This window comes from Trichechus manatus, unplaced genomic scaffold (assembly GCF_000243295.1).
Source record: "Trichechus manatus latirostris isolate Lorelei unplaced genomic scaffold, TriManLat1.0 scaffold00037, whole genome shotgun sequence".
Taxonomy (NCBI): domain Eukaryota; kingdom Metazoa; phylum Chordata; class Mammalia; order Sirenia; family Trichechidae; genus Trichechus; species Trichechus manatus.
This window is the reverse complement of record NW_004443973.1, coordinates 16,166,804-16,191,791: the sequence shown is the minus strand read 5'-3', so window position 1 is coordinate 16,191,791 and position 24,988 is coordinate 16,166,804. Positions and strand designations below refer to the sequence as shown.

Sequence of the window (24,988 nt, the reverse complement as noted above, 5' to 3'; positions counted from 1 at the left end):
TGAAGAGATATATTGTTATATCATTAAGTACACTAACAATTCTGCCCTATAGAACAATTTTCTTAATAAGCTGGAATTCTGTGACTTTGCACATCGAAACCACTAGGTGGGATCTCAACTAGTTCAAGAATCACAAAGACATCAGTAATAACCCAGTGCTGACTAGGAAAACAAGTATTTCTCTCATTGGGCTGTAACCAAACCAAACCCATGCCGTGGAGTCTATTCTGACTCATAGCAACCCTTTAGGACAGGGTAGAACTGTCCCATAGGGTTTCCAAGGCTGTAATCTTTATGGAAGTGGACTGCCACATCTTTCTTCCGAAAAGAGGCTGGTGGGTTCAAATTCCCGACCTTTCGGTTGGTAGCCAAGCACTAACCACTGCACCACCAGGGCTCCTTTATTAGGCTGTAGAGGATGAAATTCTGTTTCCTTGATGATGTCAAGACTTTACATTTGGAGATGACACCAAGCATAAGGGAAAGGTAAGCTGGGGTTGAGATAAAATTAGAATCTAAAAGCATTTTCACCAATAGGAGAGTAAAAAAATAACCACCATGAAAGATCAATATGATTCTGGAGGGAAAACAAGCCCTACATATCAATTATAAACAACAACTGAGATGTTTCAGCAGAAATAATCTATAGGTGTAACAACGTAATCATCCCTTGTATAACAAATAATTACAAGATTATTTATTATTAAGACTGTGGCTTAATAGCAAACACTCTTTAGACCTAGCTCTGTGAGAAAAGTGACTAATGGAAAAAAGTTAAAGGCAATTTCAGTAAAATTTAAAAGAATGAAAAGAGCAGCTATAAAGAATGAGTAAAATAATGGAAAGTGTGTTTAGCAGAGAGCAGGGCAGTCTCCTCAAAGAGTAGGTTACTGTGCTTAACCAGTATCACAGAAAATTTAAAATTAAAGGAAAAGCTTTTAAAAGCAGGGTCCTTCCCTGAAAAAAGAAAGTTACAGAAGAAAAGTCAGGTATTAAGTTTTAAAATGTAAACATCAAACTGGATCGCTGGATGGATTAGGGTAGACAGTAACTTCCCAGGGGCTTCTCCAAGTCTCTAAGTCTATATTCACAGTATGTTAGAATAGGGCCACACACAGCTAAGCCCAACAGAGGGAACATATCCAGGCAATGCATGGTTCACATCATTAACATTCCCCTGTAAGTGATAAAGAACACTGGACTCTTATTATCACTACCCAGCGTACTTCAAAGACATAGAAACTAAGGAGTGAAGCAAACTCTGAAAACAGACACACCAGTGTGCAGGGCAATAACCCAAGAATAAACAGAAAACACTAAAGTTAATTTAAAGCCTTTTGTTTCTGTTTATATGATTAATCTTTCTAAGGTAAAAATCTCCTTAATCTTATATACTGATAGTCTTTTAAAAAGCACAAACAATTTGTTCTTCAACTAAAAGGAGGCTCATGCAAAATTCAACAACTCTGCCTGGTTTAGACTGGAGCTAGCAGGATACTCAAATCCTGAGAGGTCAGCCAAACCTACACAGTACAGAATATTAGCTCAGCTTCTGAATGCAGCACTGCCAATTTCTTTTGATTCTGTTTTACTTCATTTCCTTTGATGACAGAGCCCACACCTAACAAGCGCAGTGAATCCTATTACCACCAAAGACTTTCCTCTGCTCCCCCTAGTCCTCCACTCACTCTTCTCCCTCTTTGACTCACACTGTCTTCCACTAACAGGTTGGAAATCCAGGGGCCTGAACAGGGTTTCCCAAGATACTAGGAGTACCTTTTAGATGTCCTCATATAGCCTTTCTCCATCCACAAACAAAGCTTTGTCATGACTAAACCAGGTCATTAACTCATCCACAGAGTATGACATACCTTTTGGAAGGATCTTTCTGAAGACACAGTGAAAGTAATTTTCTAAAGGACTTGCCGTACTTTTTCATCATTTCCTTATCCTCTACTCCTGTTTCTAAAGTGGGTGGATCATTTTGCAAAGTCAACATTAACACCTGTGGCAGAAACAAATATGAAGGCAGAGTTTGAGTATAGCGACTGCTATAATCAAGTTTTTAATTTTTCACAAAAATATGAAAGAGCATCCTTGGTTAAGTACCAACTTTCCTTCCCATGATTTTAATTTTCCAGAAACTGTGTACTGACAGTATTAATTTCCTTTTGCAAATCTGTTCACGTACCCTTTAACCTTTTTTTTTTTTTTTTTTAACTCCACTGACAGGATTACAAAATCTGTTCTATGTGTTAAGAATGAATCTCCCAAAGGGACAGGGACAGAGCTTCCTGGGAACTGGCTCTCACACTGCCTCAAGGAGCACGTAGCTCCGGGCCCGGTGTAGTGAAGCCTGGGACTCTGGTTGGGAAAGAAGGCCAGAGCAGCAGTGAACATTCATGTCTGCTGGTCATTCATAATAAGGAACCGCTGCACTCAAGGCTTCTGTAACACATTACCAACTCTAAAAATAAATCTACAACATCCCAGGAGGCAACATGATTTCCCTTTTTTTGGTACCTAAAAATACATACAGAAAATTGCCAAAAAACTTGACTAAATTGAGATAGCAAGATACTGAACGATAGCCATAATACAACTGAGTTGCTAAAGACCATAATCAGATCAAAAGGCCATGCTTCTTCTGAAGAATAGCGAAACAAAATCAAAATACAACTTTAAATCAAACAGGAAAAAATTCCAGTTTTCACATTAGCATCAAAATAATTTGCTTAAGAAATGGTAGAATTTGTAACAAACTATTGACCTGTGAAACGAGTAAATCTCATTAATGCGTAAATTAGCCATAATTTATGCAAATGTTATACATGCCAAGACTCTTTTCAAACACTTGTAGATGTATGAATAGATGAAGGATTAAACTGACAGTTTATTGTTTGTGGAGGATAGCAAACAGAAGAGAGTGGGACAACGGTGAACTCAGAAGTGAAGTCCTGTGGCGCTTCAGGCTGGGATTAGCAAGTGAGACTTTGGATTCAGGTGGGAAACATTGAGAAGTGTGGAAAGAAAGAAGAAAATGAATAAGAAGAACAGTCCAGAAAAACCAGACAGAAGAAAAAATCTTTAAGAGTCGCTTCAGTGTTTTTTTCTGAAGGGTCATTTCAGTTGTTTATACCTCAACTTTAACTTGTCAACTAACAAAATCAGGGAGAGATGAATAAATACATGATTGATAGATATACAGACAGGCAGACAGACTAAAATCTTAACTATGTTAAATACACACACACACATATACACACAGAGAGAGAGAGAAACAATGAAATGAACTCCACTAAAATCTTGACAAGGATTCTTGATGGTTGATGGAATTAGTGATAATTATTTTCTTCTTTAGCTTATTTAAACTTCCAAATTTTCTATAATAAGAACATTGCTTTTTTCAACTGGTAAAACTATTTAACTTTTTTATTCTCAGTTTTGTTTTTTTTAATCATCCTACATTTTTATAATATTTGCCCAGGAAAAAAATAAAGCAACCATATTATCCATAAAATATCTTTATAATTTCCACTCAAGTATATCATCCTCAAAACAAAATCTAGGTGAGTAAATCAGCCCTGGTACCACCACCTCAGAACCAGGAGAAATAATGATGTAAACTGGTTAAAAGAATGACAAAAACCTGAAAATAGAATCCAAAACGTATTTTATTTCCTAAAAACACTGTAGTTCACTTATATGAATGAGTCACCAACATGACAGTATGACAGCAGGGCTAAAATAGTATAGACCATTAAAAAAAAGCCCTGAAATTTTGGGAAATTCATCTGCAAAGATGATACCACTATAGGCTATTTTTAGATTTTCTTTGAGAAAGTAGGGGTGTTCTGCTATCAAAAAGAGTAATGACTAGCATTTGTCACAGCGATCAACCTCCATCAGCCAATCTGATCACATTCTTTCCTCAGCTCTGTGCTAAGAATGTAAAGCAAGCTTCAAAGCTGGCAAATGTACCACGTTTGATCTATTCTGTCCACAGAGAAACATCAGACAACATTTAACTTGGCTGTATCCCTTCACTAATTCTCCTCAGGTCTAAAAGAAAAACGACTGTATTTAAGAGAATCAGGGGATAGATTCCTTTAAGTCATATTTCAAATCAGACATATTATTTCCAAAAGTAATTACTTTCATAGGAGGATATTTGTGATAAGGTGCTGCTCCTGTTGCTAATTCGATAGCAGTTATTCCGAAACTCCACATGTCAGCCTTGAAGTCATAGCCTCTCACCTAAGACAGGAACCAGAAAAAAGAAAAAAAAAAAACACACTTATACAGCAGGCATGTTACAAATCACAAAGTCCGTATTATGAGGGAAGTCCACTGCTAAATATTTACAACTTTCATACTAGTTTGTTAAGTCCCAGCAAGCAGGAATTAAATCTTAGATACATGATGCATTTTACTGAAATGATAGATTTAAATGAAATGTTAGTGTATTAATAATATGTACTACTGTATTGTGTCAAATCAAAACTTCATAATTTTTTACCTGTTCCATGACTTCAGGGGCCATCCAACATGGGGTGCCAACAAAAGTTTTTCTTACTTTGTTCCGGGTAACATCACCCCCTGTTGCTAAGAATGCACTTACCCCAAAATCTGAAAAGGGAGAAAAAAAAACACACACACACAATTCACCCTTAATTCACGTAAGACACTGTTGCTTACAAATACTAACTTCTTCAACATCTCCCTTCCTGGTAAGCCATTCAGTGGTAATGCATTTTTCCAAACATGTTCATGAAGGTCTCTCAGGTATACAACAGGGCGGTCCTGCCATCTGCCATCCCTACATTTTAGATACCATCAATACCAGTAGAGGGTCAGCCAGCCCACGAGAGCAAAAGCTCAGCATACCAAATTATGGGGATTTTCTACTAAAAAAAAAAAAATCCAGAGTCATAACTGATCATAAAGGATTACAATGTGAATGAAAATACAAATGCGTTCTGACAGAGGAACATAAACATGTTTGCAAAGCCGGAAACTGAAAGTGGCTTAGCTTTTAGCTAAGATTTATTTCAGAAAACCATTTACAAGAATACCATAGGAGGCAGTAAAATTAGCACCACTCTGTGGTGTAGTTTCTTTTTTTTTTTTTTTTTAAATCATGATTATTTTCTAGTCTCTTTAATTCTAAGTTGTCAATGTTTAGAGAGTAGCTTTTGTTTGTTGTTGTTTTTTATTTTTAATAAAGAATGAATAACATCCATCTTTCATATTCACACATTCTTGCCTAAATATCACTCTCTAACATGTTGGCCAAATTCCTAACGGCAAACTCATAAACCCAGGTACATAAAACAAACATGTCCAGGCCTGTCCATGTGAAGCAATAAACACAAAGGAAAAGCTTAGTCAGCAAAGACTGTTTTTTCCAATGTTTGCTTTCTGGATAATTTTCATAAATACAGATGAAATGGTTTATAGAATTAAATAATACTCTTCTTCACATCTATGACAATGCTAGAACTTCTTTTAGAGAGATGAATTAATTAGGCATACTGTACAGGCACACAATGCATATATGCAAATATGTATCTTTGTATGTGACAACAGAGAAGGAACAGCCTATGATTATTAATACATGCACTTCTGCTTAGATTTTTACATAAAGGATGAAATTAATAAATTAAAGCACTGGCTACTCAGAATTAGTATAAATCTACCTACAGGAGCCAACTCAAGGATGGCTGGATGGGAAGCTGGTAGACAGTAATAGAAAAGTGCAGTCAACATCTCAAAACACCACAGCACACCACACAGTGTAAGGCCCTCCAAACTGCTCTCATATAATTCTACTTTGCTTTGCTGGATTCCTTTGTGGACCATCAGCACGACAACAATTATCAAAGAATAATGTCAAGCACAAACCAAGGTCAAAATGTATTAGCATTTGCTTTAGGCCTATATTAAGTTATGCAATTCTGAGACTTACTAACATGGTAACCAGTTCTCTGAGTTGAAATATGTTGGTATTTCATTTTATTTACATTTAAATTTACTCAGTTCCCAACAGAATTTCAACTATACGCAAAAGGAATAAAAATTGACAAATGAAGTCTTTGTTCCAACTGTTACTTCCAACTGGTTTTGCTCACTATTAATACTGAGCAAAAGCACATTTTGAAAATTGCTGTATAATTTGCATATATGTAGCCAACTCTAAAACTCTTTGAAATCTTATATTATGGTCAGAAAACTAAAACCCTTGTGAAAAGAAATATCTGGAACTAATGAATTACCCCCTGTGGGTAGGGGAAGATACAACTCGTTCTCTCACAGAAGAGTTATGTGACTTAAATTATTCGTAATCATCTACTATAACTGGCTGGAGGGAAACACAACATAAGACTTAAAAAATACTAATTTCTATTTCTGAAAAGAAATTCAACAGCAAATCCAACACCTAATTTGTTATCAAAACAATGTTGTAATATAATATTAAATAAATATGCATCATCTGTAAATAATTGAAGATATGGGCAAAAGGTGCTTTAAAGAAGAATGGATTCCTTGAAATGCAGTTGAAGCAACGCCATACCCTAAAGTCTCCTCCTAAAAGATATAATCCAGACAAAAATCCATATTTTTTAGATACATTTAGATATTTTTTTCAATTTCTTATAAATACTGTCTGCTGATGTCAGACATTTTTTAAAGCTATACAGCCGAGAAAGATAGATAGTAGCAATTCATATTGACAGCACCCCTCAAAATATCTTTCATAATTCACATATTTATTCATTGCCTCCACTTAGAACACTCACTTTAAAGTCATAAACAGATGGTTAAATGTCTTCAAAGCTCAGAACAAAAATTCCAAAAGGAGAAAACATCAATCCTAACATCTACTCACCCTTAAGACTACAGATTAAATATACAATTTGCTCCTATGTATGGCTAATCAGTATACAGAAAGATTTACATGCACTGAGAAACAGAACATTTTGACCAAAGTACAAAGTGTGCTTGTGTTACTAGGAAAATTGGTATATTCTGTTGAGACAGATTTCATACAGCAGTAAGAACAAGGTGGCAGTCCGGTAACAGTATAAAGCGTCCTTGTTTCCGAAGGGGTACATCTATATAGCCAAAGGGAATGGAGCCAGAAACACTTGGATCAGAAACCATAGACATTTCTCTGGCAATACGAATCAAAGCTACACATAAAGTTAGCCAGTCCACCTTCCTCTATCCCAGAATAACTGCATCTAAAACCAGAAAAAATACTGTCATCTGAGTAACTAGAAGGCTCTAACATCTTCTGAATCCATCCACTTCTTCCCACTGCTGCTGCCTCAGTTTAAGCCCCCATTACTTCTTGCCAAGATTCCTGTGGCAGCCTCCTAACTCACCACCTCCCTGCTTTCCCAAGATCCATGCTCCAGGAACCAGACCTTTCTATGTACAGACACCCTCCCCTTAAAAGTGTTTAACGGCCCCCTGCCCCCTCAGAATAAAGTCAAATGCCTCAGCACAACACACAAATCAGACTCCCCTTTCCTCTCTTGGCTCATCTATCACTGCTCCCAAATTCAGACCTGAGCTCCAGCCCTACTGAACTGCTGCTGTTGTTAGTTACTGTTAGGTTGGTCGTGACCCACGGCGGCCCCCCACACAATAGAATGAAACACCGACTGGTCCTGCGCCATCCCCATGATCAGCTGCAGATCTGACTGTTAGGATCCATAGGGTTTTCACTGGCTGATTTTTAGAAGTAGATCACCAGGCCTTTCTTCTTAGTCCACCATAGTCTGGAAGTCCGCTGAAACCCATTCAACATCACAGCAACACGCAAGCCTCCGCGACAGACTAGTAGTGGCTGCTCATGAGGTACACTGGCCGGGAATTGAACCTGAGTGTCCCACAGGGAATGTGAGAACTCCACCACCAAAAACTAAAACCAAAATCAAACCCATTGCCGTCGGGTTGATTCCAACTCATGGCGACTCCATGTGTTACAAAGTAGTATGTTCCACAGGGTTTTCTTGGCTGTAATCTTTACAGAAGAAGATCACTGAGGTCTTTTTTCCATGGCACCACTGGATGGGTTCAAATTGCCAACCTTTAGGTTAGTAGTTGACAGCAAACCATTTGTACCACGCAGGAACCTCCACTGAACCAGTTGCTCACTGTTTATTCCCTGAATCCACCACCATCCTTCCCCTCACCATGTTTGCATTTGCACATGGTGCTTGGTCATCCAGTACATCGTCCCCTTTCCTTCAATAAGAGCTCAGCCTCCAGGACTCCCTGCGAGCATCACCTCACCCTGGTATTCCAGTCCCCCAGAAGCCAAGTTATTGTTGCCCTTCCTGACTTGCACGTGAGGAGGTGTGCACTCTGCTCATGCTCAGGTGTGCGATGCAAGCCCTGGGTTACTTGTCTGGTGTGCAAGGGCCAAGCCTTACTGACCATCCTCCCTGGCCTGGTGCTTGGCACACAGCATTCATTCATTTAACACCTCTGTGTCGATCACTGTTATACATACTGGGCACACAGCAGGGAATAAAACACAAAGAAATCCTTGTCCTGGGAGATTTACATTCTAGGCAAAAGAAGCACAATCAATGACTAAACCTGATGGCAATGCATGGCATGGAGAAAAACAAAGCAGGAAAGGAGGCATGGAAGGATGCTTTGGGGTACTGCAATGTTAAACTGCAGTCAGGGATGTCCTCACTGAGAAAGACCTTAAGGAGAGGAGGGAGCAGATCATACTGATGCCCATGGGACAAGCATTCGAGCCAAAGAAACAGTAAGTACAAAGGCACCAAGTGTGCACTGTGACTGGAAAAGAGTGAGGCAAGAGGGAGCAAGACATAACAGTAGGGTGAGGGGAAGCGAGACAGCGGTGCTGCTCATATGGGCAGAGCCTTTAGGTAAGCTCTGCAACTTTAACGCTGAGATGGAAAGCCACAGAAGGACTGAGCAGAGCAACACCATGACCTGACTGAGCTGCTGTACTGAAGAGGGCAAGGACAGAAAACCACTTAAGAGATTGCCACCATAATGATCAGGATGGTAGAAGCGGAAGTGGGATAAAAAATTGGTCCTATATTTTGATGACAAAGCCAATAGGATTTGCTAATGGGCTGGATATATCAAAACCAAACCCACTGCCGTGGAGTCGATTCTGATGCACAGCGAATGAAAAAAAAAGAGAGAGAGAGAGAAAGAGATAAGAATGATGAGAAGTTTTTGGCCTAAGCAATTGGGAGAATGGGGCTGCCATTAACTGGCTAGGAAACGAGGCAGAGGGAGTGCCTGGAGATGGAGTGGAGAATATCAGTGTTGAGATTTTTGAGTGGAGTCCTAGAATAGGCAGTTTGCATTCAGGTATGAGCTCCCAGTGGAAGATAAGAACATAAATTTGAGGGGCATACCTAATGAAGAAGTACTCAATACATATTTGCTGAATAAATTAATGAAATTAATTAAATTCCCCTCACTGTTAGGCAGGGCCAGCTACATGATTTGCAGGCCAAGTGCAAAATGAAAAGGTAGTCCTCCTTGTTCAAAAGTTATTAAGAATTTTATGGCAAAGACAGCAGAGCATTAAATCCTTCTAAACATTAGCCCTGTGCAATTGCAGAGTCACACCCCACGAATCCAGCCCTGCTGTCCCGGATGCTTAAAGCTGGCGAAGGGTGTGTGATGTGGAGAGATACCCGTTGCTGTCGAGTCAACTCCGACCTCACACTGATACTACAGGGCAGAGTAGAACCGGCCCATAGGGTTTCCAATGTTGTAAATTTTTACAGACGCTGACTGCCACATCTTTCTCCCAAGGAAGGGCTGGTGGCTTCGACCTTTCAGTTAGCAGCCCAGCACTTAACCACTGTGTCACCAGGGCTCCTTTGGATGTGAAGAGATACTCCTCTGAAATTAGAATGAGCCACAAATCCCCTGGCTAAAAGAGATAAGGGGACAATAAACATCCTAAGTCGGCCTTCAGGTTTGTTTTCTTTGATCCTGCCTGTTAAGAGTCATAATCATGGGTAACACCTTTTCAACCTCCAGACTCTCCTCTGTAAGGGCAGGGCCATTAGCAGAGGACATTCTGTATGTCCTTATTAAATGACTGAAGCATCTCTGGCATTCTGACTTTTGGTGCCTTAGGGCTTTTTCACAGCCTTCTTTGAAGTATTGTTAGTTGTTGTTAGTTACCATGGGATCTACTCAGGGTGACTGGGTGTGTGCAGAGCAGAACTGCTCCATAGGGTTTTCAAGGCTGTGACCTTTTGGAAGCAGATCACCAGGCCTGTCTTCAGAGGTGCCTCTGGGTGGGTTCCAACCACCAACCTTTCAGCTAGTAGTGGAGCGCTTAATCGTTTGTGCCACCCAGTGACTCCTTCTCTGAGTTCGGGGATGGTTAGTTTGATGTGCACCCACTACTTTTGCCCAATTTGTCATATACGATTTAAGAAACTTTGGAAATTGTCCTATTTTGATATGTTAATGCCAAACCTGGAGGAGGATCTGCAGAGTTTTGAGGTATAGTTATCTAATTTGGGGAGTAAGTGGATCCACCAGAAAATATCACAGCCTAACTGCCAAGGGCAGGGTATCACAATGGTTAGGAGGAAGATGTGGCTATTCCATAACTGTGTGACTCCAAAAAGTACTTGCCCTCTCTGGATATCGCTTTCCTCATCAGGCTTCTTGTTTAGGCCTATTTTTATATGACTGTCATATCTGTAACACTCTCCCATTTCTTTTCACCAAGTCTAAATATTCTTTACAATAACTGTTATTCTCTGCCTATTAATAAAGGAGTTAACTGGGCTGAGGGGATAAGCATTAACATTTTTACAGCAGTAGATATAAAACATGGGAAAGATATATTTCCTGACCTCGAGGATATGACAATCTAGGAGGGAAAAGACATGAAACAATGAACAATACAACAATGTGTGAAATCAAATGCTAGGCTGTCTGTGTAGAAGCAGAGGAACTAGGACCATAATTAGTGGTCATGAAAGTGGGCCCTGGACCTGGCCTTGAAGATGAGGCTCAGATGTGGATCAGCAAACGACATTCCAAAGAGATAGCATGAACATAGCACAAGTGTTGCACCAAGAAGAAAAACTATCTGACAGCTGCAAGGGTCAAAAACTCAAATACCTACAGGGGTCAAGCAGGAATATAAAGTAGAGAAGAAGGTACTGAAAACCAACAGCACAATCTCGATGATAAAGGGGAAGAGACATTTAGTCTCAGTGTTGGGAGATATTACGGAGTCCTGGGCTCTGTGCTGAGCTGGGGAGTCCATTCTCCATATCCTCTCACCCTTGGTCTCAGGGAGGCTTCTGCTACTCAGCTGGAGAAGACAGATGCCACAGAAGAATGTGGACCTGGTGTTGCTGGATCTCCCAATTCTCCCAGAGAAGTCAAAGATCTGGATCTTCATGTAAAAGCTCTCTCTCTCCCTTTTTTTTTCCCCCTGGAAACAAATTTCATTTAAAAAGAAAAACCTGAAAAGGTGAAATAAAGCAATTCCACCAGTCTGATTTAGTCTGCAAGCCACTCGTTTGTCAACTGTTATGTCTAAAACTTACCTAAAATACTTCATCAGATACAATGTGATGTGATGTTTGTGATATACAAGCCAGGTTGGTCAGCTAGCATTCTAACCAAGAATACTCAGTGCTGGGGGATACTGGTAGCATTTCACTCAGGATATCAGAGGCAGCTGCTAGAAGTACTTCTGCTATCTGTAAGTATGGCTAAGTATAAGCCAGCTGAATGTCCAAAGGGACTATTATTAGGTAAAACAATGACCTGTTAAGAGGCATGATACGTGTTAGAAATGAGCTTTCACCGGTGAAAATAAAGGTATTTTAGCACACAGACACTGGCTAAAATATTTTAGTTTCATCTTTGCACGAACAGAATGAAAGAATACAGCCAGACCCAAAGTGGAGGCTAAATCTCTAACTAGTTCTGTGTCTAGTAAGATTCTTGATGCCAAGTATATGTGTAAAAGAAAACTGCATCTGGAATCTTAGATGTCTGCCTCGAGTTAATTTTTCATTTACCTAGCAGGACAGAGAACAGGAGTTTCCTTGAGCCTATAGAACAAATTGTGAGAATGGTTTGAGAGCTTGCTTGCCGATGAATGGCAAAATTTAGTCTAAAACCTGATTTCCTTATAAGCTGAGAGTGAAGTTGAGGGTGAGAAGCTAACCCTCACATACGTCAAACTTCTTCAGCATCTACTATTATCTATTAAAAAAGAACCTGAGTTGTGCATGAAAAAATTGGCTTAAGTCAATTCAAACATTTGATTAGAGAGTAATAAAACCAATGTTTAATAGTTCAGAGCTTCCTAAATTGCATTCAAAATGGGTTACAAGAGATAATAATTCCTTCAGACCTCCAAGTGGCTGGCTGGGGTCTGAGGCAGCACGAGCCCCCAAAACTTTAGGGATCCCTGGTAGTTTCTTGCTTTAAATAGTCTTTTTGCCAGAAGCCATGATCTAAAAATACTGGGAAGCCCTGAGATTGAGAGCCCAGCCACAGACGAGTCTGAAGATCACGTATGGGAATTTGTATCTGATTCAATTAGCAACCAGGACTACTGTTATCCTCTCTCGAAAAGAAGAAAATTGGGGAAAAGTAAACACGCAGGGGTGGCAGTGGTGGTTCAGTGGTAGAATTCTCACTTTCCATGAGGGAGATCCAAGTTTGATTCCTGGCCAGTGACCCTCATGCACTGCCATCACCCATCTATCTGTGAGTAGAGGCTTGTGTGCTGCTATGATGCTGAACAGGTTTCAAGGAGCTGCCAGGCTTAGACAGGCTAGGAAGAAAGGCCTGGCAATCTACTTCTGAAAATCAGCCAGTGAAAACCTTACAGATAATAAAGGCCCACTCCACAACCAGTCATGAACGGCACAGGACAGGTTGTGTTTTGTTCCATTGTGCATGGGGTCACCACAAGTCAGGAGTCACTTTGATGCAAGGGTGTTCAGAAAAGGAGAAAAACGAGAAGGAAGGACGACTACAGCCATAACCCAGGAGTAAAATCACAGAGCCTGCACCTGAACACAGAATCTGGAAATGGAAAGCATTAGACAAAATCTTAAGAAAGTACGATGGTTTTAGTGGATATTGGAATTAAAAAAGAGGAAAGAATTAAAGTTAAATGACTTGCCAAAGAACACACAGCAAGTTAGTGAGGGTCTGAATAAAATCCACAATCCTTCACAGAGTGGGGAGCCGCTTAGCCCCCAGTCTCCTCAGGGAAATTCAGAGTCTTTGTCTTTACTGAAAAGAGGTACCAAATGGAATAATGGGGTTAATATTCCACAACTTCTAAGCTCTTCCCTGGGTAAAGATCACATTGTGATTACCCAACACAGAAAAACTAGTTTGAGGTTCTCTGGTTAATCCTAAATGTCATATTTATATCATCAAAAACAATCCCTTCAAAATCTGGTTTGATTCCAAGTTTTTTTCTGTTTTTTTTTTTTTCCTCTCTCTCTCTTGAGAGACTCTCAAGACTCTCCTGAAACAGGCAGGAACATTGCCAGGGCTGCCAGCGCTCAGCCTTTCTGAGTCCCATAGGCTTCCTTAAAATGTTATACCACCAACGCTGGATGACTAACAAGCTTATTTTATATTATGTACCTTAGGATTTAAATTATGCAAACAACATAATAATGAGTACAAAATAGAAGCAAATATTTTCTTAATTTTGTTAGGAGCAGTTTATAGAAAGTTTTTTTTTAAACAATGCACTTGGCTCTTTTTATATTGTTTTTATACTAGAACATGTGTCAGTGGCATAGTACCATACTTGCTTATTTTCAGCAAGCCTAGGGTGTACACTACAGTGTGCATGCTGGGTATACAGATATCACGGGGCTCACAGGGCTTTGATTTATGCACTATCTTGGCCGTCCAGTGAGCCATAACATGTGGACATACGATATTAAATAAAGTGACTATTACATGACCTAAGTGACATAAGTATAAGAAATATGTTAATGTGCCCAATATGCTACACTCAGAACTAAAAGCATCATCCACTGCTTGCTGGGAACTGCCACGTGCCCTCTACCCCTGATTTTCTGGGTGAGAGAAGGAAAACAAGGAACAGGGAAATTTGCAGCTGTAATGATTACAGAATCAGAGGCAAAGCCACTTCTAATGCAATCCATCCTACTTACTCCATCCAGATTACTCTTCCTAAAGTGCAAGTTGGATCTTACCATTCTCTAGTTAAAATCTCTCCCTCCCAAGACATTTGAAGAATAATGAAGTCCATCCCAGGCCACAATTTGTCATGTATGTGGACGCCAACAAACTTGAAGTATTTTTTTCCTTTTCATTATAACGCATATCAAATTATCACATACTTCAGCAAAGTGCTTTTAGCTTTTTAACTGATCAAATCGCAGTTTCTCAATTTTACGTTTTTAATGTATAATTAAACCCAGTCTTTGTCTGTCACCTTCCCTGTTCGTTTCGGTTTTGTTTTTAAATTAAATAGGCACAACTTTTCAGTTTCCTAGGGCCTTGCCAGTGTCAGGGTGTCATCAGACCTCCAACCACTAAGAGCCAAGTCTGAGTGGAAACAGGGAGGGCCATCCTCCCCTGCCTGCTGGGAATCCTGCAAACGACGGTAAGAGACAGCATGGCGTAGGGCCGACTTGGAGGGAGCATGAGGGAGAGCCATATGACTTCCAAATGGACGACACACCCCTGGGTGCCTGTACCACACTCAGCCGAATTCAGCACTTGAGAAAGAAGCAGAGCCCAGAGCCCAGGAGACTCAAGTCAGGCTGCAGCAAGATCTTGGAGAGCAGCCGCCAACACTCACTAGACAGGTCCCTTCTTGAGATAATACCATTTTTGCTTGGACATGTGGTTTTCTCAGTATTGTAACAGTGATATGACATCGCACCACGAATGTGAGCACCACTATCAAGAGGCCAAATGGTGATGCACTCGATGTGGTATATGTGGCCCAGTTCACAGGCATATCATAGGGTCCTGGCCCTTCCAGTGATTCTCCCACCAGTGACCCCTAAAACTGACGGAAAGAGAAGCAGCAGCAAGGAGAAGACACAGGGAGTACACGGAAGCCACATTTCCACTCTCAGGAGGGACTTCGGAATCCAACAGGCCAGAGTGTGAGTCCCAAGTAGACTCCTTGCTAACTTACTTCACTTCTTTGAGCAAGAGCTTCCCCAGCTATATGATGGGGAGCTTAGAACACAACAGGCTGTCAATAATTTCAGTCCTTGTAACATGCACTGTTGGTGACATACCCAACGTACCCCTTTCTTATTTCTCTGACAGACTCCTAATTTTGTCTGCCAGGCCTCTGGGATTAATCTTATTGATTTAAACCAATCATGGTGCTTTGTTCTTCTTTACCAGTGAGTGGTCTGAGGGTTTGCTCTAGTCCTGGCCTATAGGACCTAACATGAATACTGTGCTGGCTCTTCTGGGGAAACTTCCTTCCTGAATAAAACAGAGATACAGAGCTGCCAACAAGTCCACTCCAACTCACAGTGACCTTATACACAACAGAACAAAATGGTGCCTGGTCCTGCATCGTCCTGACGATTGCTGGCGTGTCTGAGTCCATTGTTGTAGCCATTGTGCAAACCCACCTCAATGAGGGTCTCCCTCACCTTCTCTGGCCCTCTCCTTCACCAAGCATGATGTTCTCCTCCAGCAATTGATCCCTTCTGATGACTTGTCCAAAGCAAGTAAGTCAGACAATGTTTTGTTTTCACTGGTTAACTTTAGATCACCAGGTCTTTCTTGCTAGTCTGTCTCTAGTCTGGAAGATCCACTGAAACCTGTCTGCCATGGGTGACTCTGCTGGCATTTGAAGTACTGGTGGCATAGCTTCCAGCATCATAGCAACATACAAGCCACTATAACAGAATTGACAGATGAGAGGTAGACTGTTTTACTCCCCCACCCCCTCCTGTTTGAGACACTGTCATGTTAGGATGCCATATTGGGTGCAAGAGCAGCCTAAGGACAGGTGCTGTCCAACACACTGAGGATACAGAAGAAAAAGTGGGAAAGAGCCCGTGACCTCTGAGATATCCCAATGCCTCTGCACCAACCCTGGAAACTGAATGCCCCAGACTTCTTGTTATGGGAGATAATTAAATGTCTTTACTGCTTCATTTCCTGTCAGTTAAGGACTCTGTTATTTGTTCCCAAAGGCTTCTTAACTCTCACAGTCACCCCGTCTTCCCCCAGCCCAGCCACACGCATGCCTACTTCCTAACTTCTAAGGGTTAACCATTGCATCAGAGGCCAAAATTATTGCAATCCCCAAAAACACTTAGTAAAAAATTCAACAAGAATAGAATTTAGCACACAGGGCAATTCTGGATTTTTAAACAGCTCCATTATTAAGCATACTGCCTAATGCCAGGGGCACAAATCAAAACAAATAAATGCAGAGAAATCTCAAGGGAGGAAAACATACTGCAAAGAGTCCAATTCCCTTTTTTGCCAATAGCTGCTGTTTGGGACTACGCCTACATAAACTTCCCACAAACAGAACAAGACACTTCTAGGAAAATAAGAGAGAAAAGTGCCTTCAACATTCCAGTCTAGATCCTTGCTACTCAAAGTAGGCTCCACAGACCAGAATAACCAGCATGACCTGGGCGCCTCTAAGAAATGCAGAATCTTGGGCCCAGCCCAGACACACTGAATCAGAATCTGCATTGTAACAAGCTCCCCAGGGGATTCAGTGTGCATTAGAGTTGAAGACGCATTTATCTAGAGGTCTGTTTTTCTAGCAGGTACTGTGGCACGATTCAGTGTGACTTGAAGACTTCAATGAAAGGCCACCTCCAAGCTTCCCTCTTTCTCCTCGTAAACGATAAGAACCACAATGAAGGGGAGAGGAGCAGAGGAGCGCTTATGTCTGCACATTCATATATTTTATGACACAGTAAGTACAAAGGCAATATTAAAAATGTAAATCATGTCCCACACAGAACCGTGTATGTAGTTCAGTGATTCTCAACTGTGTCTAATGCATCAAAAAGGGCAAATTCATATACATGCTACACCTTTATGGAAATACTCAGATTTTTACAAATTGTTTTCTGAAACACATGAAACTTATTTATAATCACACCAAAGTAAAAGCCTAGCAGTATCAGCTGTTCACTAACAGGCACTCTTCAGATGAGACAGGCTGCAGGTAACTACCACTCCTGGTACAGGTGTCTGTAATTCCACTCCTTTCTCTCCCACTCATGAAAACCTCTCAAATGCAATTGTGTGAGGCTGATGTCATTATTAGGGTAATAATCTTGAATCGGCTCATCTTTTAAGCGAGTCAATAATTAATACATTGGTACCTTAGCTACTTCTTGTTGTATGCCATCCAGTCGATTCCAACTAATAGTGACCCTCTATGGCAGAGCAGAACTACCCCATAGGGTTTCCTAGGCCATAATCTTTACAGAAGCAGATTTTTGTTGTTGTTGTTGTAAGCAGATTGTTGTTATTATTGCTGTGTGCCTTGAGTCAATTCCGACTCATAGCGACCCTATGTGGCATAGTAGAAGTGCCCCATAAGGTTTCTATGGCTGTAAATCTTTACAGAAGAAAATTGCCAGGTCTTTTCTCCTGCTTGGGCAGCTAGTGGGTTTGAACCATCAACCTTTCCTTTAGCAGCAGAGCACTTAACCATTGTGCCACTAGGGCTCCTTACCTTATCTACTAGTAGAAACCAATTACTCAATGCCACACTACAGATTGGGATATACCAACTGCCCTGCTCGGGAGTCAGCCTGTTACCCCTGAGGAGCCCGGTAGAACCAACAAGAGTCTTCTGACGCCCTCCCTCTCCGCACTTCCACCAACCTCCTTTCCTCCCACCAGGCTCCTGATTTTCAATTCTATTTATTCCTTCTTGCAACCAAATGCCACTCAATGGCCTTGTTTGGCTCTATAGGTTGCAGTCCCCCCGCCTCCTCCGTCCCCCAGCGTGGTGTCCAAGGCATTCACAGTAAGAAAACACAATCCTGCAATAGTTACTGAGTCTGGGCCATACAATTTCACATATCAGCTGTTCTGGACAAATTCATGCTTCTCGTCTATTAATGAGTGAGAGGCAGTCCTGACCTCTTCTTTAAAATACCAGAGACTGACAATTTCAGTCTTTTCTGACATCAAAAGCAGGAAAGAAATCAGAAGACATCTCTTTATTCCCTAAATGTAGAGTTTTACCTATAAAAGAAAAGAAACCAAATTTCTAGAAACACACTACCAACCTAGACTAACTCAAATAAACCAAACCAAACCCACTGCTGATGAGTCAATTCTGACTCATAGCGACCTACAGGACAGACTGGAACTGCACCACCGGGTTTCCAAGAAGCAACTGGTGCATATGAACTGTCAACCTTTTGGTTAGCAGCCATAGCTCACCGTAGCTCTTAACCACTGTGCCAGAGGTAGAAAATCTAAACACACTCATAACAAAAGAAAAGATTGAAGATGTCATCAAAAAACTCCCAACAACAACAACAACAAAAAAGCTCTGGTCCAGATGGCTTCACTGGGGAATTTTACCAAATATTCAGAGAAAAATTTACACTGATTCTACTAAAACTCTTCCAAAACATAGAAAAGGAAGGAATACTCCCGAACTCATTCAATGAAGCCAGCATCACCCTGTTACCAATGCCAGCTAAAGACATCACAAAAAAGGAAAATTACAGACCAATACTCTTCATGAATATAGACACAAAAATTCTCAGCAAAATTCTAGCCAACAGTATCCAACAGCATATCAAAAAAATAATACATCATGATCAGGTCGGATTCATATCAGGTATGCAAGAGTGGTTCAACATTAGAAAATCAATCAATGCAATTCACCATATAAATAAAACAAAGAAAAAGAATGTATGATCATCTCATTTGATGCAGAAAAGGCATTTGATAAAATCCAACACCCTTCCTGATAAATAAAAACTCTTGGCAAAATAAGAATAGAAGGGAAACTCCTCAATATAATTAAGGGCATATATACCAAACAGTCAATATTATTCTCAATGGAAAAAGCCTGAGAGCCTTCCCCATGAGATGTGAACGAGACAAGGATGCCCACTATCACCACTCTTATTCAATACTGTACTGGAAGTCCTAGCCAGAGCAATAAGGCAAGAACAGGAAATAAAGCGTATCCAAATAGGAAAGGAAAAAGTAAAACTATCCCTATTTGCAGATGGCATGATCCTATACACAGAAAATCTCAGAGATTCCACAAGAAAGCTACTAGACCTCATAGAAGGATTCAGCAAAGTGGCAGGGTACAAGATCAACACACAAAAATCACTTGGATGCCTCTACACTAACAAGGAGAACTCTGAAAAGGAAACAAAGAAAACAATACCATTTACATTATCGCCCCCCCCACCCCCGGCAAAGGATAAAATACCTACGAATAAACCTAACCAGGGATGTAAAAGACTTGTACAAAGAAAATTACAAAACTCTACTGTAAGAAACTAAAAAGAAACCTACATAAATGGAAAAACATTCCATGCTCATGGATCAGAAGACTCAACATTGTGAAAATGTCAATACTACCCAAAGTCATCTGGAGATATAATGCAATCCGAATCCAAATCTCAATAATATTCTTTAATGAAATGGAAAAAGTAATCACCAACTTTATATGGAAAGGAAACAGGCCGCAAATAGCCAAAGTAATACTGAAGAATGTAACAAAGTATGATGCTCACACTTCCCAATCTCAAAACTTACTATACAGCCACAGTAATCAAAACAGCCTGATACCGGTTCAATGACAGACACACAGACCAATGGAACAGAATTGAGAACCCAGAAGTAAATCCATCCAACTATGGGCAGCTGATTTTTGACAAAGGATCAAATTTCATTCAGCGGGGAAGAAACAGTCTCTTTAACTAACGGTGCTGGCAAAACTAGATATCCATTTGCAGAAAAGTGAAACAGAATCCATACCTCACAACATACATGAAAACTAACTCAAAATGGATCAATGACCTAAATGTTAAAGCTAAAATTTAAAGTTCCTGGAAGACAACACAGGGACAAAACTAGGGGACCTGATTTTTGGCATAAATAGTCTACGAAACACAACTACAAATGCACAAACAACAGAAGACAAATTAGGTAAGTGGGGCCTCCTAAAAATTAATATTTATGCTCATCAAAAGACTTTACCAAAAGAGTAAAAAGAGAACCTACATAATGGGAAAAAAACCTTTGGCAATGACAATCTGATAAGGGTCTAATCTCTAGAAAATATAGAAAACTTCAACAACTCAACAACAAAAAGACAAAATATCCAATCAAAAAATGGGCAGAGGACATGAACAGACACTTCACCAAAGAAGACATTCGGGTGACTAACAAACACATGAAAAGATGCTTGTGATCATTAGCCATCAGAGAGATGCAAATCAAAACTACAGTGTAATACCATCTCACCCCTACAAAAACAGCAAAGATCAAAAAATCAGAAAACAACAAAGGCTGGTGAGGTTGTGGGAAGATTACAACCTTATACACAGCTAGTGGGATCGTAAAATGGTGCAACCACTATGGAAAATGCTATGGTGCTTCCTCAAAAAGCTAGAAATAGAAATACCTTATGATCCAGCAATCCTACTCCTAGGTTTATATCCTAGAGCTGTAAGAGCAATGACACAAATAGACATATGCTTACCTATATTCACTGCAGCATTATTCACGATAAAAGATGGAAACAACCTAAATGCCCATTTGAACTTGGAAACGAAGCCACTCCCAGTGGTCATCTTTCATCCAAACAATATATTGGCTTATAAAATAAACACTATCACCCGTGAGTACCGTGCTCTCTTACATAACCAACTATATGAGCCAAATGGTCAACATTTACCTTAAAACAAAGATGAGAAGGTAAGGAGGGGCAGGAAATCTACACTAAAAAAAAAAAAAAAACCTTTGCAATACTGGATTATTTAGATATTATAGAAGCTGGGGCAACCAAAAACTCAAAAAAAAAAAAAAAAAAGAACAAACAGAATAGAAATAATGAGAATGTTGACACTTTGTGAAAAATGTAACCAATGTCATGGAACAATTTGTATAAAAATTCTTATATGGGTCCTAAACACAACCAAACACCCTGAGGGACCAAGTTACTGGGGCTGAGGGCTGGGGACCATGGTCTTGGGAACATCAAGGTCAACTGGCATAACATAGTTCATAAAGAAAATGTCTACATCCTACTTTGGTGAGCAGCATCTGGGGTCTTGAAAGCTTGCAAGTGGCCACCTAAAATACATTTATTGGTCCCATCACATTCAGAGCAAAGGAGAATGAAGAAAATCAAAGACACAAGGAAAGTATTATTCCAAATGACTGATGGCCCACAGAAACCACAGCCGTCACCAGCCTGAGCCCAGAAGAAATAGATGCTGCCTGGCTACCACCCCCAACTGCTCTGACAGAGATCATAATAGAGGGTTCTGGACTGAGCTGGAGAGAAATGTAGAACAAAATTTAAATTTACAAGAAAAGACCAGACTTACTGGTCTGACAGAGACTGGAGGAACCCTTGAGAATATAGCCCCAGACACCCTGGTAACTCAGAACTGAAAGACACTCCTTAAGTCCACCATTCAGCCAAAGATTAGACAGGCTTATAAAACAAACAATAACACATGTGAGGAACGTGCTTCTTAGTTCATTCAAGTATACGAGACCAAATGGGCAACACCTGCCCAAAAGCAAAGACAAGCAGGCAGGAAGGGACAGACGGAAAACCTGGACAAATGGACACGGGGAACCCAGGGTGTAAAGGGAAAGGGGGAAACTGCTGACACATGGAAGGGACTGCAACCAATATCACAAAACAATTTGTGTATAAACTTGTGAATGTGAAACTAATATGCGCTCTAAACTTTCTCCTAAAATACAATAAAATTTTTTTAAAAATTGCTATATGGGAACCTAATTTGCTGTGTAATCTTCACCTAAAACACAATAAAAGATTTTTAATATATATAACTTCAAATATTCTTGTACTCAGTTGTGCATTCTAAAGTAAATTTGTTTTAAAATACGTAAACAAATAAAACAAATAAAAATACATAAACATATAAAACATAAAAGCAAGCCTTCCCATAACTGGGGTCTCATGTAGGTAGACTCTTGAAAAGGCCATCAACAGCTTTCCTTCGAATGTGCTAGGTTTTTACTTCTAAGGGAGAAGTTCTTAACATTTATTAGCACTTCACCCACAGAATGAATGTCAATTCACAATGATATAGTCAAATTATAAGAAGAAAAATGCAACAGGAAGATTCCTGGTAATACTGCCGCAGATATACAAGCTGCCACTTCTTTCCCCCAATTTCTCCACTCTCACAATCAAGGGAACATAGGCTTAAACGGGACAAAAAGATAGAAGAATAAGTGGTGGTGGTTGTTAACTGCCATCAAGTCAGCCCCTGGCTCATGGCAGCACCATGCACAAGGGGATCGAACTGTTGTTATCCACAGGGTATTCGCTGGCTGATTTTTCAGAAGTAGATCACCAGGCCTTTCTTCCTAGTCTGTATTAGTCTGGAAGCTCCCTTGAAACCTGTTCAGCATCATAGCAACACACAAACGTCCACTAACAGAGAGTGGTGGCTGTGCATAAGGTGTATTGGCTGGGAATTGAAGAGGGATCTCCCACATGGAAGGCGTGAACTCTACCACTGAATCATCACTGCCTCAGATAAGTGGTAGTCAATGTCAATTCACATTTGGTTCACAGTTCAGTTGATTAATACAGTGAATCAGCCACACAAGTGAAGGAGAGCACAAGTTTAATAGCAAATTGCAGACAATTTGCCTGTGTCAGAATCACAGAACACTTCCCCAAAGCAGGTGAAGTTAAGGTGAGAAGTGGAGCTGAAGGTCACACTTGGTGGAGCAGCAGCAGGAGTCAGGGTGTCAGGGAGGACAAAGCAGTAATCTCAGGGCAGCTGCACTGAAGGTACGAGGTAAGAGCTGGTTTTATCAACTCCAATGATACACCTGAACAAGAGATCACTAGTTTTCAACTTTGCACTGTGATAATTACTGTGAACAAACGCAAACTACAGATAATTCCCTAATCACAAATCCATTCCTCCCTAGCTCCCTAGATGGGGAAGAGGATGATTTTTTTCTTTAAAGATGCTCTGGTGAAAACAGCCTCAGGACATATACTTGGACGTACTCTCCCCTCCATACCCAAAATCATCCTCTGATTTGAGTGCTTTAAAATAAGAACATCATGGAGGTAGGGCCAAATGGCAGAGCAATCAGAAGCTTCCGGTGGACCCTCTTACAACAAAGACCCGAAAAAACAAGTGATTCGATTATATGTGGCAATCTGAGAGCCCTGAAAATCAAAGGCAGAGTTGAGGAACTGGACTGAGTGGCAGTGGGAAGGAGTGATGGTTCAGAAGCTGCGAGGAGTTGCCAGATCTGACCTGGCGAAAGCCTGAGCAGCTCGGGGGTAAGCAGTGAGGCAGGCAAGCAGCCGTGCTCAGGAGGTGCATTTTCCGCACTGGGAGAGACACAGTGCCAGAGAGTCTACGCGGCCACCCAGAACCAGTGAGAAGCAGCACTCCACAAAAGATAAGCACTTGCGTACAGCTTATCGCATGGATCAAAAACACCCCACTTAGGGAAAAACCTCTCTCCCATTTACCTCCCCACTCCCTGTTCTGCCTTGGGTCCCAGACTCGCTTCAGCAATTGCCGAGTCCCCTGGACTGCAAGTAGGATCCATCACACACCCTGAGCCATTCTCCCTGCCTTGGAGAGTGAACAAATTAACAAATACAGGAAAAAATAAACTGCCAGCTCCCCGAAGCCAGGAACCCAGGGTAGGCACAGCTCCTTTGCTTACGCACAGCAATAAGGGATCCACAGACTTCGAGTGCCTTTCCCCCTGCATAGACTTGTGTGGACCCATCTCAACAGCATAGGCCCTCATTACCACAGTACAACACGGTATATACCAGAAGTCTAACTTCAACTGTTTCAGCTGTGAAGTGGGAGATTCTTGACATTTGACACTGCTCTGCCCATTAAGCAGGGTCTTCACCTACCCATATCAGGGGCCTGAGGACCAGCGGCTCCAACCATGGCACTGAGCCACCTGTGAGAAGGGCACATGAATAAGAGATGCCCCCCAATCCTCACAGCCAAAAGCATTGAGTGCTCATAGTCCAACTACAAAACCCACCCACCCACGCGCTCTAGGGAACAGGGACACGCCCTCCTCCTGGACACTCAGGGGCGGACGTCAGCCCCCTGGCTTTACTCACAGTGTGTCCCCCTGCTGTGTCTACCATCAATCACCCACGCCTGTGTAGGACTGTAAGTGAGACCCTACAACAAACATTTGGTGGCTATCTACCTGGACACCTGAGCTAGATTCATACAGGAGGAGGGGGCAGACTCCTGAGCTAACATACCTAGTTACAGATCTAACCACCTGGTGACGGGACATTAGAGCTTCAAAGGTGCCAATAATCAAACTAGCTCATACGAGCAGCCTATTTGGGCATTATCAAACAAAACATGAAGCTAGGACACAGTAAGCAAATGTAAATAATAACTTATGGATGGCTCAGAGACAACAGTCAATATCAAATCACAAAAAGAGGCAATTAATGATGGCTTCAGCAAGCTCGCAAAATAAAGAATCTAGAAATTTTCCAGAAGAAGAAAATTTATTGGAATTACCGGAGGCAGAATACAAAAGATTAATCTACAGAACTCTTCAAGAAATTAGGAACGAAATTAAACAAAATGCAGTACACACAATAGAGGAAATTAAAAAGATTAGAGAAGAGTATACTGACAAATTTAACAGGCTGCAAGAATCCATAGAGAGACAGCAATCAGAAATCCAGAAGATTAACAAT

The 24,988-nt window shown here is 40.8% G+C and overlaps 1 protein-coding gene across 1 annotated transcript in view; it reads right to left on the bottom strand.

Annotated features, from left to right (window-relative positions):
* Positions 1–24,988, bottom strand: part of STK39 (serine/threonine kinase 39) — a 304,453-nt gene that overhangs the window by 177,578 nt on the left and 101,887 nt on the right. The window contains exons 6-8 of the mRNA XM_023730495.1: positions 4,520–4,629; positions 4,156–4,257; positions 1,872–2,005 (exon numbers count right to left, since the gene is read on the bottom strand). Coding sequence (XP_023586263.1) covers positions 1,872–2,005; positions 4,156–4,257; positions 4,520–4,629 — 346 coding nt within the window. The remainder of the gene's footprint in view (positions 1–1,871; positions 2,006–4,155; positions 4,258–4,519; positions 4,630–24,988) is intronic.